Consider the following 15,309-nt stretch of genomic DNA (forward strand, 5'->3'; position numbering starts at 1 on the left):
AAAGGAAAAGAAAAGGGAGCACACAGGCACGGTGGCTCAAGCCTGTAATACCAGCACTTTGGTGGATCACTTGAGGTCAGGAGTTCGAGAAAAGGGAGCACCTCGAAGTCAGCGGTGGATAATACTTAAATAAATTATGACACCATTGTCTGTCATCTTGGGCCCATTCACTAACCCAAAGCTTTCAAAAGGGCTTTCTTAACCCTCACCTAGAATAGGCTTCCCCAGCCTGAATCCCTAGGGTGGCAGAATAGCAGGGACCCTGAGCATTCTTAAAAGATGTAGCTCAGGGTGGGAAGTTCTTTTAATGACAAAGCAAATGAAGTTTCATTATGTCGAGGAACTTTGAGGAAGTCACAGAATCCACGATTTAAAAATATATTTCCTATTATACACCCATACACACACACACACGCGCACACACACACACACACACACACACCTACTTTCTAGAATAAAAACCAAAGCCATATGGGTCTGCTGTTGACTTTCTATATGTCGTAGAGTTATATCAAGTTAGGTCAAGATGTTCAGTCACCTTGAAGACGCTTTTATCAGAAAGGGGGAAACCTTTCTGATAAAGGTTAAGGGGTAACCTTAAGCTGTCACCCCTCTGAAGGTAAAATCAAGGTGCGTTCAGATGTTGGCTTGTTGTAAATTTCTGTTTATATTAATAACATACCAAATGTGGATTTGTTTTAATCTTCGGAACTCTTTCCGGTGAAAACCTCATTTACAAGAAAACTGGACTGACAGGTTTCACTTTCTGTTTCATTTCTATACATAGCTTTATTCCTAGGACACCAACACCACTCGCTACCCAAACTGAAAGCTTCCCCGATTCCGCCGAAGGTCAGGAAAGTCCAATGCCCGGCAAACTGGATTTGCTGCCTTGCGCAGAGGTGGGCGGGACCCCGCCTCTGGGCCGGGCGCCAAGTTGAGCAGCTGGCACGCCTCGCGAAGCCCCAGTCCTGAAGCCCCAGTCCTGCGCTGCTTCCCGAGGCTCCGCATCAGCCGCGCTTCTCTCTGCCTGCAGGTAGGGAGCGTTGTTCCTCCGCAGGTGCCCACGGCCCAGCATCTCTGGCTAACTCGCTGGGCACCTTAGGACGGAGGATCTCTACACCCTTTCTTTGGGATGGAGAGAGGAGGAGGGAAAGGGAACGCGATGGTCTAGGGGGCAGTAGAGCCAATTACCTGTTGGGGTTAATAAGAACAGGCAATGCATCTGGGCTTCCTCCAGGCGCAATTCAGTTTTGCTCTAAAAATAATTTATACCTCTAAAAATAAATAAGGTGGGTAGTATAGGATAGGTAGTCATTCTTATGCGACCGTGTGTTCAGAATATAGCTCTGATGCTAGGCTGGAAGTCTGGACACGGGTCCTAGTCCACCGTCAGCTGCTTGCTAGTAATATGACTTGTGTAAGTCATCCCAGCTGCAGCAGATAAGTAAGTCTCTTCTAGGCTAAGCACGTCCAGGACCCCTGAACGGAATTTATTTGCTCTGTCCATTCTGAAAACCCAAAGGAGTCCTAAAAGAGGAATGGAGGAGCCTAAGAATAAAAATAGTATAATAAAACATTTCTTAGACATGTTGACCTTGGCCTATGTCAAAGTTCAGTCTGGGTTTGTCTTACAACATAAGGAGTAAAAGTACCATTGTTCTACCTCTTTTTTTAATACTTGAAAAAAAATTTACTGTAGATGCTTTTCTATTAATTAAATAACCTTCTAAAAAATGTTTTTAGTGCTGCATTCGATTAGGTTGGATAACTAAATGAAATTAATTCCTCACTGTTGGGTATAAAGGTTATTTACAGTGGTTCTGTCTTAGCCATTCACTGAACATCATTACATAGATATCTCTGGAATATTGCTGATTGTTTCCGTCAATAAACTTAGAAGTGTAACTACTTAGTCAAAGAGACTGAATATTTTAAAGGCGTTTTGAAGAAAACTGAAAATGCTTTCCAGAAAGGATGTATCAGTTGACAATGATGGTTGTCAACAGTATTTAAGGAGAACTATGATACTCTGAAGAAACACTTAGCCTTTCTCAGTAGAAGCAGGTAGGCAGAGGCCACATGACAGCAGTTAGAGTGTGGTCTTCAAGGAAGTCACAGAAATACTGTGGGGAATTGAAACCCCAAGTGGAAAATGCACAAGAGTGTCTCAGTGTGACTGAGAAGGAGGTTGGGCTTGGGGTTTAACTTAAGAATTTTTTTTTTTTCTTTTGTGGAGATAGGGCTTTTGTTATGTTACCCAGGCTGGTCTCGAACTCCTAGCCTCAGGCGATCCTCCCGCCTCAGGCTCCAGAAGTCCTGGGATTACTGGCCGGAGCCACCATGCAGGCCTCTTGCTCCTACTTTTGAGAAAGGAAGCTTAACCTTTTTGTTTGTTTGTTTGTTTTTGGTTTTTGTTTTTTTTTGAGACGAGTCTCACTCTGTTGCCCAAGCTGGAGTGCAGTGGTGCAATCTCAGCTCACGGCAACCTCTGCCTCCTGGGTTCAAGTGATTCTCTTGCCTCAGCCTCCCGAGTAGCTGGGACTACAGGCACCCACCACCACGCCCGGCTAATTTTTGTATTTTTAGTAGAGATGGGGTTTCACCATATTGGCCAGGCTGATCTCGAACTCCTGACTCAGGTGATCCACCTGCCTCGGCCTCCCAAAGTGCTGGGATTACAGGCGTGAGCCACCGCGCCTGGCCACTTGACTTTTTCTCTATCTCTTCCTTCTACCCATCCTACACTTGGAAGATAGAGAAGTAATATCAGTTCCATCGTGTTATACTGGGCTTCCCCCAGGGACAAACCCACTTCCTCAACCTGAATGAGCCATCACTTCTTCCCCAGTTTACATTTCATTGCTCTTTGAATGTCTCCGTTCGGATATGGGAATTCACATATGGTCATAATTCTTACCTGAAGAAGACGTCAGTCTTCTTCTCTTAGACCAACTGCCCTGATGTGAGGTTTAGAGGTTAAAGAACATGTGTGTATTTACATGATCTTTGTATTCTGCCTTTTCGTCCCTCACTAATGACAGCTGAACCCCAAGGAAATAGAGCTGTGGAGGAGAGGGTTTGATGAGAAAGTAGGTAAATATTGGATCTAATCCATCATCTTCCAGGAAACCTCCATTACTTCTAAAAATTTCAACCAAATTCGTTAAAGGACAAGAACTCCACCAAAGTAGGCCATAAACATTGGCAAAATTAGTTGTAATCTATGACTAGATTTAATGTCCCTTTGTTTTATTCACATATGGTTATAATGCTTTGCTTGGAATTAGGGGTATTTTAAGTTTTCTTCTGCCTAGCAAGTGTATTTGTGCTTATAATACAATAATTATAAAATATCACATTAATATTTTATAACTGTACAGTTAACTCTGGCCCAAGGAAAAGATAGTCCGGTAGATGCTGCAGCCCGATTTTGTATCTAACCCTGGCAAGAGGATAATGACTCATGTTATTTCATTTACCCTTTTTATCTTTTAACATGAAGGGCTCATATAGGTCGATAAGAAACCAGTGATATAAACAGACCAAAAAATGATCAGATCTTTCACATTAGCAAAAAAATATATTTTTTAAACAATACCCAACTGGGTGAAAATACAGTGTAACAGTACCAAGTATCAACATGTGTCAAGAACCAGAAAAATGTTCGTTTTCTTTGATCAGCAACACTATTTGAGGAAATCTATCCTCAGGGCCTAGCCTGGGGCCTGGCACACAGTAGGCACTGAACAAATATTTGCTGAACACACACATACTTATGATATTTTTAAAATTGGCAACAATCCGATACCTAATAATAGAGGAATTAAATATTATGGAACTGTTCAATAAGATGCTTACGAATATCATGCAGTAAGATGGGCAATATTTATATCATAAGCTTAAATGAAACAAATGGGTATTAAAGGTATGGTAAGGTTATAAATTACTTTTTAAAAGATTAAAGGGAAAAGACTGAAAGATATATACTGAAATGCTCACAGTGGTGACAAGGTTCCCCAGCCTTGGCACTATTGACATTTTGGGCTATGTCTTTGCTGTGGGAGGCTGGCCTGTGCACTGCAGGAGGTTTGGCGGCACTCTTGGTTTCTACCCCTAGAGAGCAGTAGCAACCCTCCCTCAACCAGCCCAATTTTGACAACCAAAAATGTTTCCAGGCATCACCAGATTCTCCCTGGGTGAGAGTGATGAAACAGTAGGTGATTTTCCCCTTCTTTTCTCATTTTCTGTAATTTTGTCACATTACGTTAATAATAAGGAGAAAACATAAAAAATAGATGAATTTATTATTCTACCTCAGTTTGGATGTTTGGACTCCCTTTTGGGGTTCTTTCCATTATATCACTTGGTCTGCTAAACAGTCTATGGTTTGGCAAGGTGAAATGATTCATGAAATTTTGTTTTTATTTTTTACCTGATACTAAAAGTAAAACATTCATTCGCTTGAAAATTTGGACACAGAACACCAAAAAAAATCCATAATCTCATCTCTCTTTTTCTGTCTTTTCCTTCCTTTTTTCCCTTTAAAAACAAGAGTGAAAACCTACCGGTTCTCCCTCCAATTTAATTCCTAAATATAATCACTGTTAACATCTTGGACATTTCCTGTGTCTAAACACACATACTCACTTTTTCTTTTTTTTAGCAAAAAGTGGATTTCTGCTACATGTAGTGTTCTGCAACTTCCTACATGTTTACAAAATCAGTACATTTACATATGCTGAATTCAGTTCTTAATGGTATTATATTTTGTGAATATAACAAAATTTATTTAACCGCTTAGACAATCTAAGATATTCTCAGTTTGCTGTTATGAGCAATGCTCTTCCTTTACATATACATATATATGTGTGTGTGTGTTTGTTTTAGTAGGATAGACTTCTAGGAGAGGGCGAAATGTCATATGACATCCACATTTACAATTGTAATAGGAAGTATCAAAGTGCCCCCTAAAAAAAAAAATTCCTCCCATTAGTGTGTGAGAAAGCCTATTTGTTCATATCTTCGCAAACACTAAATATTAGAAATATTTACAATTGTGTTCAAGCTAAGAAGTGAAAAATGGTATTTCATATCTTATAATTTTTGTTGTGAGATTGAACATATTTCCTATGTTTACATGTCACCTGTATTTTTTATTCTCTGAACTATACGTTATGACCTTTCACTTATTTTCCTCATGGGTTATGTGTAGTTTGTGTAGTTGTCTTATTGATTGTTAGGAGCTATTTATATATTAGGAACATTAATCTCCTGTCTTATATGTATGTGGCATTGATTAGTTGATCATTTGTGAGTTCATGTCTGTATTCAAAGATTAGAGAGGCAGTAAGAGGGAAAACTTACCTCTTTCTTATCAAAGTTTGTAAATATATGTATAACAGAAGAGAGAGAAAACATTAATAAATGCTGAAATAAAGTATAAATCTTTTACTCCACTACTTCAACATAAACTACAAAAGGAGAGTGACTTTTCTTTCATGCTGACTTCCATATTCCCCATGCCTAAAATAGTGCCTAGCACAGAAGAGGTGCTCAATCAGTGTTTGCTAAATGAAAGAATTAGTAACATTTCAAGCAGGATGACTAAATGAAGAATAGAATCTAGGCACATACTCTGGAAGAGTGACTGTGAGTCATTCATGGTCTTGGTACGAATTAGTCAAATCCAGCTTTCTCCCCTTCCCACTCCCCACTGTTAGTAGAATAATCTGTTTATTGAGAGAATAGATTTATAATTTAGAATAAGTGAGAGGGGCAGAAGAGGAGATTTTGAAGGCTGGCACCTGAAGGAGGACTAGCATGGCTGAGATAGTGAAGTGGAAGTCTTGGAAAGCTAAAGGGTAAGATGAAAGTATTTAGCCGTAGGGGGAAAAAGCATTGACAGGTTGGAAATGTAAAAGTCAGATTCTCCTTGCTTTGAAATTTTGTACAGGACAGGTTCTACTAGGTATGTTACAATGCAGAAAAAACATGAAATAGTTGAGAGGAATTTGGTGAAATATTATCTTCCTGGCTTCTTTTGAGTGAGCAGATTTTTTTCAGGGCCTGTAACTATAATAAATTTGAAACTTCTCATCTTTTAGTAACTTTTTTCACTTAAGTTTATGTGGCTGTGGGCAATGGAATGAAGGTATTGAACTTCCTATTCCCTGCTGGGTTTCCACAATTACAAGTCAATCATAACTGGTTATTAGAAGACTATTTCAATTAGAACCACCAAGTCCCATAATGTCATATTGTGTGTTTAATTATTAAGTAAAGCAGTCTTCTTTTTGTGTTTTCCATAATTAGCACATTCCAGAAAGATGAGGATATTTGCTGTCTTTATATTCACGATCTACTGGCATTTGCTGAATGGTAAGACACCAAATCCTTCCATTAGGTTCTATATTTTAAATATTTTAACCATGAGTTTAAAACTAAAATGATAATTTAAAATGCATGCAATTTTCTTATAGAGAGAATATTCTCTTCTTTCTTCTACTTTACACAATGACAAAGTCTTTCTTCTGCTTTACACAATGATAAAGTTCCCTGTGTCATTGTGTAAAAATATAGAGAATATAGACAAATTGAAAGACACAAAATAATCTATTACCCATTTCCCAGGGTTAACTACTGAAAATATCTGGGGAAATGGCCTGTATGTATATATTTATTTGTTTGTTTTCAACAAGGCCAAGATCTTTCAATCTTTCAATCTTGGTTGCTCTGTGACATGCCTTTCCTGATGAGAATACTCTAAGGAAGAATTGTAGGATACATGGAAAATGTCAGGGTAACACAGTACTGGCACCACCCTGCGGTCCTTCCTGAACTCCATACCAATGTACTTCTTGCCAGAAAACCGATCAAAAGTTTAGGGAAGTAAAAAGAGATGTTAGAATCTACCATTCCCTCTATGTAGGAAGCAAATAGGTGTCCAGTCAAAGGACATTCTGGGGATGTCTACATGAAACCAAGTCTCCTGGTTGTAAGTACTCCATCTCCATATAATATTTCTACAGTAATATATGTTTATAAATTGTGGGGGCAACTTGTTTAGCTAATTTTATTATTCTGTTATTGGGACACTATGTCTCGGCATGAGACATAGTGTCCCAAAACATATTTCAAGCCCATTGGATAAAATATGTATTTAGCAAGTTCTTAAATATAATGATAACATAACTGACCAGATAAGGTGATTTTTAAATGCTGTGCCAACTTTATAAATGTTTTGAGGAATTTTCCCTTTTCTGAAGGTTATTCTTCTTTCTTTTTAGCATTTACTGTCACGGTTCCCAAGGACCTATATGTGGTAGAGTATGGCAGCAATATGACAATTGAATGCAAATTCCCAGTAGAGAAACAATTAGACCTGACTTCACTAATTGTCTATTGGGAAATGGAGGATAAGAACATTATTCAATTTGTGCATGGAGAGGAAGACCTGAAGGTTCAGCATAGTAACTACAGACAGAGGGCCCAGCTGTTGAAGGACCAGCTCTCCCTGGGAAATGCTGCACTTCGGATCACAGATGTGAAATTGCAGGATGCAGGGGTTTACCGCTGCATGATCAGCTATGGTGGTGCCGACTACAAGCGGATTACCGTGAAAGTCAATGGTAAGAATTATTATAGATGAGAGACCTGATCTTTATTGAAAACATATTCTAAGTGTTGAAGACTTTTCATTCTTATAAGTCCATACTTATTTTCAAACAGAATAGCATAGTCTCTTCATTCATTCATTCAGTTCATGAATTCATTCACGTAAGTCTCCAATTAGCATTTCTTGAGCACCTATATGATAGTCACTGGAAATCCAGAGACAACACAGAGCCATGTTCTATGGTATGTACAGTTTTCCAAAAATAATTCCTAGTCTTTACTTTTTTATTATAAATGTAATACATATACTTGCAAAGAATTCAGATACTATGGAAGAGATCAAATGAATTGCAAAAGTGTCCCTCCTCCCTTCACCACTATCTCCCATGAGATAACCAAGAGACACTCCAAGAGAGTAACCATTATTTGTGTGTCCCTCCAGAAACTTTTTTATTCAACTACTATTTTTTTATTTTATTAGGTCTGTCAGTTTTCCTTTTTTGAGCCTCTCTATATCAAATGCTAATAAATATATTCAGATCAAACCCCACTGTAAGGTTCATATTAAAAAAGACTTGAAGTCTCCCTATGAAGACAAAAAATAATCATATTAAGTGTAAAAGAACTTATTCTTCCAGTACAGTATAAACTATACTCACTGGGCATATATTCATCTTGAAAATCTATACTGATGTTGTCTTGGGGAATTGAAGAGGAACTAGGAGTGTCAATTCCTGGGAACTGACCCACAGTTATGTCATCAGGTCACTTGAGTTCGAAGTTTTGTGTTGGCACTAGCTAAGTAAAGGAAAACACCGCTGCTTTCATTGTTGAGTTTCATAGAATTGAGAGCTGAAAGGATCCCAGGCAGGAGCAACTAATCCAAACTCCCACAAAGAACAAAAATCCCCCAGAGGATCTTCTGTTCATATATTTCCTGCAGTGGCATCCCTGTCATATCCCACGATGGCATCCCTGCCATTTGGACTCCCCTTCCATATCCTGTTGAAATTACTCCCTAATAGTAAGCTGAAATCTGCCCCTCTAGTTGTAGTTTTGGAATTATTTCATTTCCATGATGACCTTTTAATATTTGACTAGAATTAAATCATCTCCCCTTGGTATTTCCACTCCTGGACTAACTACCATCAATCTGAGGGCTAACAATACAAGTAGAAAAAGTCTACACTTGTCATTGATCACTGATCAATGATTAATCAATGATCACTGATAATTATAAACTCAAAAACAAAATCATGTAGGGATTAAGAGAAATGTATCAGTTTTATGTTGTATTTCTGGTCCCTGATTCTGGCTCAAATAATGCTACTATTGTCAAGAAGATATCACTTGTAAAGTAGATTTAATTTTCATTATATTTTACCATGTGCTTCTCCATTCACGGCATTTCTTGAGATGTTGTGGTTTATACTTTCAGTTTTTCTCCAGTCCATCAGCAAATATCAGGCATCTACTGTGTTCCAAGATTAATTAAAGAAATCATCATGACTTAGCCTCATCAACAGCATTGCTAGATCTGGGATGGAGAAGAAGAGTATAATCCTGGCAGTCAGGAAGAAGGCTGCATAAAGTATAAGTTTCTGCTTCCAAAGAAGATCTCTCATCAGCCTGTAGGGAGTGTATAGGGAGGGGACAGCTGTCCTTGTAGTAGCAAAGGGTTTTATTCAGGTCATCTGGGCTCCATAATATCCCTTGTGTATCTGCAGTCTCCTTTGCCATGGATCAACACAATAGGAAATCTTCTGGCACTGATGGTTTTTCCAAGGAGGAGTTCTTCAGGGAGCAAAGCAAATGACCAACCAGGTTTGAGGACCTGATTTGACAATTCCATTTTGTATTTTAAATTAGTTAATTTGCATTCTAGTCCCAATTCATCTTGTCATTTGCAGACAGTGGTTTTGGGGTTGAGTTGAGCTATACCAAAAGTCTGAACCTTCTGCACTTAGAACAAGGAAGGCAACCACCAAGCTTCACTTGCACTGAGGCAGTGTCTCCAATGGAAACGAGGTAGCTGGCTTGCAGAAGTTTTCCAACTCAGGGAAGTAGAACTCCTGAGTCACCTCCATATGCAAATGATTTCACAGTACTGCTGTTGAACTTCACTTCCCATCACAGCAAATGTGTGGTAACATAGCTTTGCCACAGGAGTTTACTCACCATGGGATTTTAAAGGTGAAACATTTCAAAACTGAAATTTGAAAGAATTTAGTTTTGGATTCACTCAATTATCATGATCACTTTGGGTGTTATTGCACCTTTCATGTTTGTGAGTTTAAATACCAGACTCTCAGGCCTCTAACTTTCAATTAAAAGTGTTTTTCTTTAATCACTGAACCTAATAGCAGGGAAAACAAAATGTTCATTCAGACTTTCAGGACCTTCAATGAGATGAGGCAGCTGAAAGATCAAAGTGTTGCATAGTTATCCCAGTAAAGCTATTTGGATCATATGGACCAGATCAACTGCTGTCATTCCCCACCAACCCCATCTTTCCCCAAAATTCCCAGCCCTGTTTAAGTGTTCTCTGTAGCATTTATCTCTATCTAGTATATTGTGTAGCATATCATATCATACTTTTCTATTTTGTTTATTGTCTCTCTCCTCCTAGAATATAAACTCCACAAGCACAGAGATTTGGGTCTGTTTTTTAATATTGTTGTATCCCCAGGGCTTGACGTACAGCAGAGTGGTAGTATGACAAAAGCACACAAAAAATATTTGTTGAGTCAATGAATGAATGATTTCCTCAAATAGGATTAGCCTAAAATTTTGGAAACATGAACAGACTTGGATATATGAAAATTTATTTCCAAAACTGTTCATCAGGAACTGTTAGCACCTTCTAAAGGGTACACTGAAGCAGCAGTAGTAAAAGGAGGAGGAGGAGAAGCAGCTCTGCTACTACTACTATCGAGTACTACTACAATTAGCACTTGCTTATTCTGTGTGTTAGGTCCTGTACTGAACATTCTGCCTAAATTAGTTCATTTCCTCCTAGAAATGACTCTGTGAGGTAGGTGCTTCATCATGTAAGATGAGTATTTTTCACACTTCACTGTCTCTGAAATCTGAGTGTGTCTTTCAATGATGGAATCTTTGATTTCATGATAAGTGGTATTATTCCCATTTTAAGGATGAGGAAACTGAGGTCCAAAGAAATTAAGTAATTTGCCCCAATTCACCCAGCCTCGTAAATGATAAAGCTAGTTCTAAATCCAAGCAGATTGGCTCTGAAGTCTGGGCCCTTAATAACCACTTATTGCCTGTATTTGCACCTCTGGTGTATGTATCAAGTTATATATTGGCTTCAAAACTATCATGACCTTTTCTTGATTTTGATTGTTCAATGTTAGTATAGTGTTCTAGATCTAGTAGACCAGGGGTCTGCAAAAAATTTTGATTACTCACCTCATCTGTAAAACATTTTAAACTTGTGTGTCTGTGCAGCCACATTTGTGTGTAATTATAAAAAATTTATTATCTATTAATATATAGGTTGTACCGTAAGAAATTGACATTTTTGAAGAGCAAAAAAGGTTGAATATTACCAGTTTCATCTGGTTCAACCTAATAGACATTTGTACAAAAACAGACATTTTAAGAGGATGAAATAAAAATTTAATAAACAATATTTTCAATTTTTACTAATTGTGACGCTTCACTATTGTTAGCTAATATGTCAAGGCATGATATACCTTAGGGTGGAATTTATCATTAACAAAGGTGGATAGTGTCAATAATCTTGAGGTTTGTGTTTTTTTATATAACACTGTGAGGCCTAATTAAGTACTTAATTGTTTACAACCTCATACAGTCGCCAATAAGAAGTGTCACTTCTGCTGTTTCCTCTGGGTTGTGCTTGAATTATTAGTATTATCTTCAATCCTCAGTTTCTTTGTGGAAAACTTTTTAATTAGTTGTTTAATTTTGTAAGATGGTTAGTTTAGTCAAAATTAGATAAGAGAATCTGAAAATCCATAATTACCCCAAAGCAACCCACTCATAAGAACTATTATTTTTGTGTTTTGAAATCATAATTTTATTGATTTCCAGTGTTTCCACTGGTAGTGGTTTCATTGATGTAGGAGTATCAAAACATCACTCATTATTTATTTCAGTTTTGTTTGATCCTAGCTGTTTTGTGTTAACTCTGAAGAAATTACATCACAGATCTATTGTTGTCCTTGGTAAATGAATGGAGAGTTAAGGCTCTAGATCATTAGTGGTTATGCTGTGGTATTAGGAGTGAAAAAAAAGATTATATCAACAAAATAAGAACATGTTAATGTACTTGTAATAGATAAACATGAATAAAGCTCTTATGCTATATAGATGCACTGAACAATCTACTAGAATTGTCAGCAAACGGTATCTTAATCCTAAAAGGGTCCCAAACCAATGATCTAAAATTGAATCAAACTTTCTTCCTGGAGCATAATTATTTAAGTGATTTATTAAAATAGCCAGCATTTAAAAGCTTAAAATATAAGTATCATAATGTGGTATCCTAGATAGATCCCAGAACAGAAAAAGGATATTAGGGAAAAACTGGAGGAATGGAATAAATTATGCAGTTTAGTTATTAATAATGTACTAATGTCCTTAGTTATTACCATTGTACCATGGTAAAGTAAGATACTAACGATAGAGGAAATTGGGCAAGGGGTATATGTAACGCTATACTATCTTTGCAATTTTTTTGTAAATTTAAAACTTCTAAAATAAAGAACAAATTTAAACATTAAAAAGTGTCGCCAGGAACATGTATCACTGTTTACAGATGAAACAGTATGTATTTTTATATCTAATTTCTGATCATTGGCTTCAAATCAGAAAAGTGAATGACACATCAAGATCAGGTTTTCTGTTTACTAAATAAAGTCTAAGAAAACAAAGCATACCAGCTGGAGAGATTCATGTTTATAAAGACAGATTTATAACAACAAAAATAAAATATCCAAGAAAAAATTTAAGAAGAAATGGGGCACTATGTAAAAAGTATAGCACTTTACTGAGAAACATATGAAAACCTGAATACATGGAGAGAGGTATTTTATATTTGAATAGAAAGACTGCTGGTTTAAAGATAATTCTCTTTAAATTTTTTTTGTAGAAATTTAAGAGGTACAAGAGCAGTTTTGTCACACAGATATATTACATAGTGGTGAAGTCTGGGGTTTTAGTGTAAATTAATCTTTACATTTTGTTTGAGCCCAATAAATGTACCAACATGATTTTTATAGCAAGATAGTCATTCCTATTAACCCAAACTTGTCCCAACTTTGAACTGAACTGAGGCAGAGCTAGCAGGTGTTCCCCACTGCTGAGGCATCTGAACATTAAGCGTATCCCTCTTAGAACCAGCCTGCATTGATCCTCTTTCTAGTGTAGACAGCATCAAGCTATATATCTAGTTCTGTGCTCAGCAAAAGCCCTGACTTCTTTTTGCTTATGTCCTAGCTCCATACAACAAAATCAACCAAAGAATTTTGGTTGTCGATCCAGTCACCTCTGAACATGAACTAACATGTCAGGCTGAGGGCTACCCCAAGGCCGAAGTCATTTGGACAAGCAGTGAGCATCAAGTCCTGAGTGGTAAGACCACCACCACCAATTCCAAGAGAGAGGAGAAGCTTTTAAATGTGACCAGCACACTGAGAATCAACACAACAGCTAATGAGATTTTCTACTGCATTTTTAGGAGATTAGATCCTGAGGAAAACCATACAGCTGAATTGGTCATCCCAGGTAATATTCTGAATGTGTCCATTAAAATATGTCTAACACTGTCCCCTAGCACCTAGCATGATGTCTGCCTATCATAGTCATTCAGTGTTTGTTGAATAAATGAATTAATGAATAACATTATATTTACAAAATGTATCCTAATTCCTCACTTCCATTCATCCAAATCATATTGTTACTTAATAAACATTCACCAGATATTTATTGAATATGCCTTTTGTTCCATGCATTGTAGTACTCATTTGACACACATAGAATAATAAGACTCACGTTCACACTCTTCAGGAAACAGATAAAAAACAAATGAACAAACAAAAAACAGGCAATCCAATACCATGTGGGAAATGCTTTCATACCATGTGGGAAACCTGGGGGAATACCTGAGAGGAATATTCAATTCAGGCCATGTTTCAGGAATCCAAATCCTGGCACATCAGAGCCGCCTCCTTCTTACTAGGGTTTCTGTGGCAGGAAATAAATGGAACGTATTTTTCTATCTTATGCCAAACAGGAGGGACCCTTTCTCCCCTGTGCCTCTCCCAAGGTAGTCTACAATATTTCAACGCTAGCAGTCTGTTTAGTGCACAGGACATGAGGCTGTGTATCCCTGGGCAAACTGCTACACTTCTGTGTGCTTCACTTTCTCTGTAGGATTATAACCTACTGAGCAAGGTTATTGTGGGGGTCAAATTAGCAACAGTGTATGAAAATGATTTGAGACCAGTGCCTGCACAAATTCAACTATTTTTTTTTTATCTCACTACTCTATAGAAGTAGGTAGGGTGGGAGACAGAGTCTGATGGGAGGCTCAGAATGTGAAAGAAGGTGAGGTGAGTGAGCATGATATTTAATATAAACACAAAGATATTCTGAGAAGAGTTTCTCACTTCCCCCGCCCCCAATAGATGTTGACAGGAAAATGCCATGTACTTCAGCAAAAACAGCTGAAAAATTAGACATAAAAGTCAATCAATAGGAAAAGATAATCCAGGATGGTCTTGTGAACAGAAAGAGGGAAAAAAAAGTTTAGAAAATGATGGGGATGCTCTTACTGGGGTATGAGTCCTCAGGTATTCAACTGGCTTTCAGTAAAAGCTAAACTAGTGGGTTCCTGCCATTTAAAAGCTGTTTTATGACAACTTACTTGTTGGGTGGCCTACAGTAACTCACTTAACTGTGCTGAGTCTGTTTCCTCATCTGTAAATTGGGGATTTTTTTAAATAACTGGCATGCCTAACTCATAAAGTTGTTCTGAAACTGAAATAAAACATATATGAACGGGCATTGTAAACTGTAAGTTACGGAAAAAGCTGGCTGTTGTTGTGTCTTTAAAGCTTCACCTGGGTAGTTAGAGATGGATCATGGGTCTCAGTGGAGAGCTGAGCCAGGCAGGAGCTGACTAAGGGTGAGAGGTGGGAGTTAGCAATCTCTGAACATCTGTGTGCCATGGGACCCCTTTTCCTCCTGCATGGTACCCCAGACAAGGAGCCTAGTAAGAGATACTAATGACTTGTTGTCCAGAGATGTTCAAACTGCAGAGAAAGATAAGACAATCAAGCATTGGCCTCCAATCATGATGACAGATAGGAGGAGGTGGGAGCTCCTTAGCAGTGCTGGTTGGTTTTCCATGTTCTACTGTGGGCCGTCTCTGCCATGTACTGTAGGCTACTAACTTCTATATTAAAAAATGCAAGAGGGGCCGGGAGTGGAGGCTCATGCCTGTAATCTCAGCACTGTGGGAGGCCAAGGTGGGCAGATCACTTGAGGTCAGGAGTTTGTAACCAGCCTGGCCAACATGGCGAATCTCTGCCTCTACTAAAAATACAAAAATTAGCCAGATGTGGTGGCGTGCACCCGTAATCCCAGCTACTCGGGAAGCTGAGGCACGAGAATTGCTTGAATCTGGGAGGCGGAGGTTGCAGTGAG

General features: G+C 38.1%; 2 protein-coding genes across 3 annotated transcripts in view; one reads left to right on the forward strand and one right to left on the reverse strand.

Annotated features, from left to right (window-relative positions):
• Nucleotides 1-15,309, reverse strand: part of PLGRKT (plasminogen receptor, C-terminal lysine transmembrane protein) — a 264,275-nt gene that overhangs the window by 86,592 nt on the left and 162,374 nt on the right. The gene's annotated exons all lie outside the window — the stretch shown is intronic.
• CD274 (CD274 molecule) overlaps nt 820-15,309 on the forward strand; it is a 24,066-nt gene continuing 9,576 nt past the window's right edge. Inside the window, exons 1-4 of one of the 2 annotated variants that reach the window (XM_011988392.1) lie at nt 820-1,036; nt 6,316-6,381; nt 7,290-7,631; nt 13,099-13,386. In XM_011988392.1, coding sequence (XP_011843782.1) covers nt 6,330-6,381; nt 7,290-7,631; nt 13,099-13,386 — 682 coding nt within the window. In that variant the 5' untranslated portion in view covers nt 820-1,036; nt 6,316-6,329. Of the gene's footprint in view, nt 1,037-6,315; nt 6,382-7,289; nt 7,632-13,098; nt 13,387-15,309 lie in introns of those variants that run through there. The other variant, XM_011988393.1, reaches the window with a different exon arrangement.

Source organism: Mandrillus leucophaeus, unplaced genomic scaffold (assembly GCF_000951045.1).
Source record: "Mandrillus leucophaeus isolate KB7577 unplaced genomic scaffold, Mleu.le_1.0 Scaffold329, whole genome shotgun sequence".
Taxonomy (NCBI): domain Eukaryota; kingdom Metazoa; phylum Chordata; class Mammalia; order Primates; family Cercopithecidae; genus Mandrillus; species Mandrillus leucophaeus.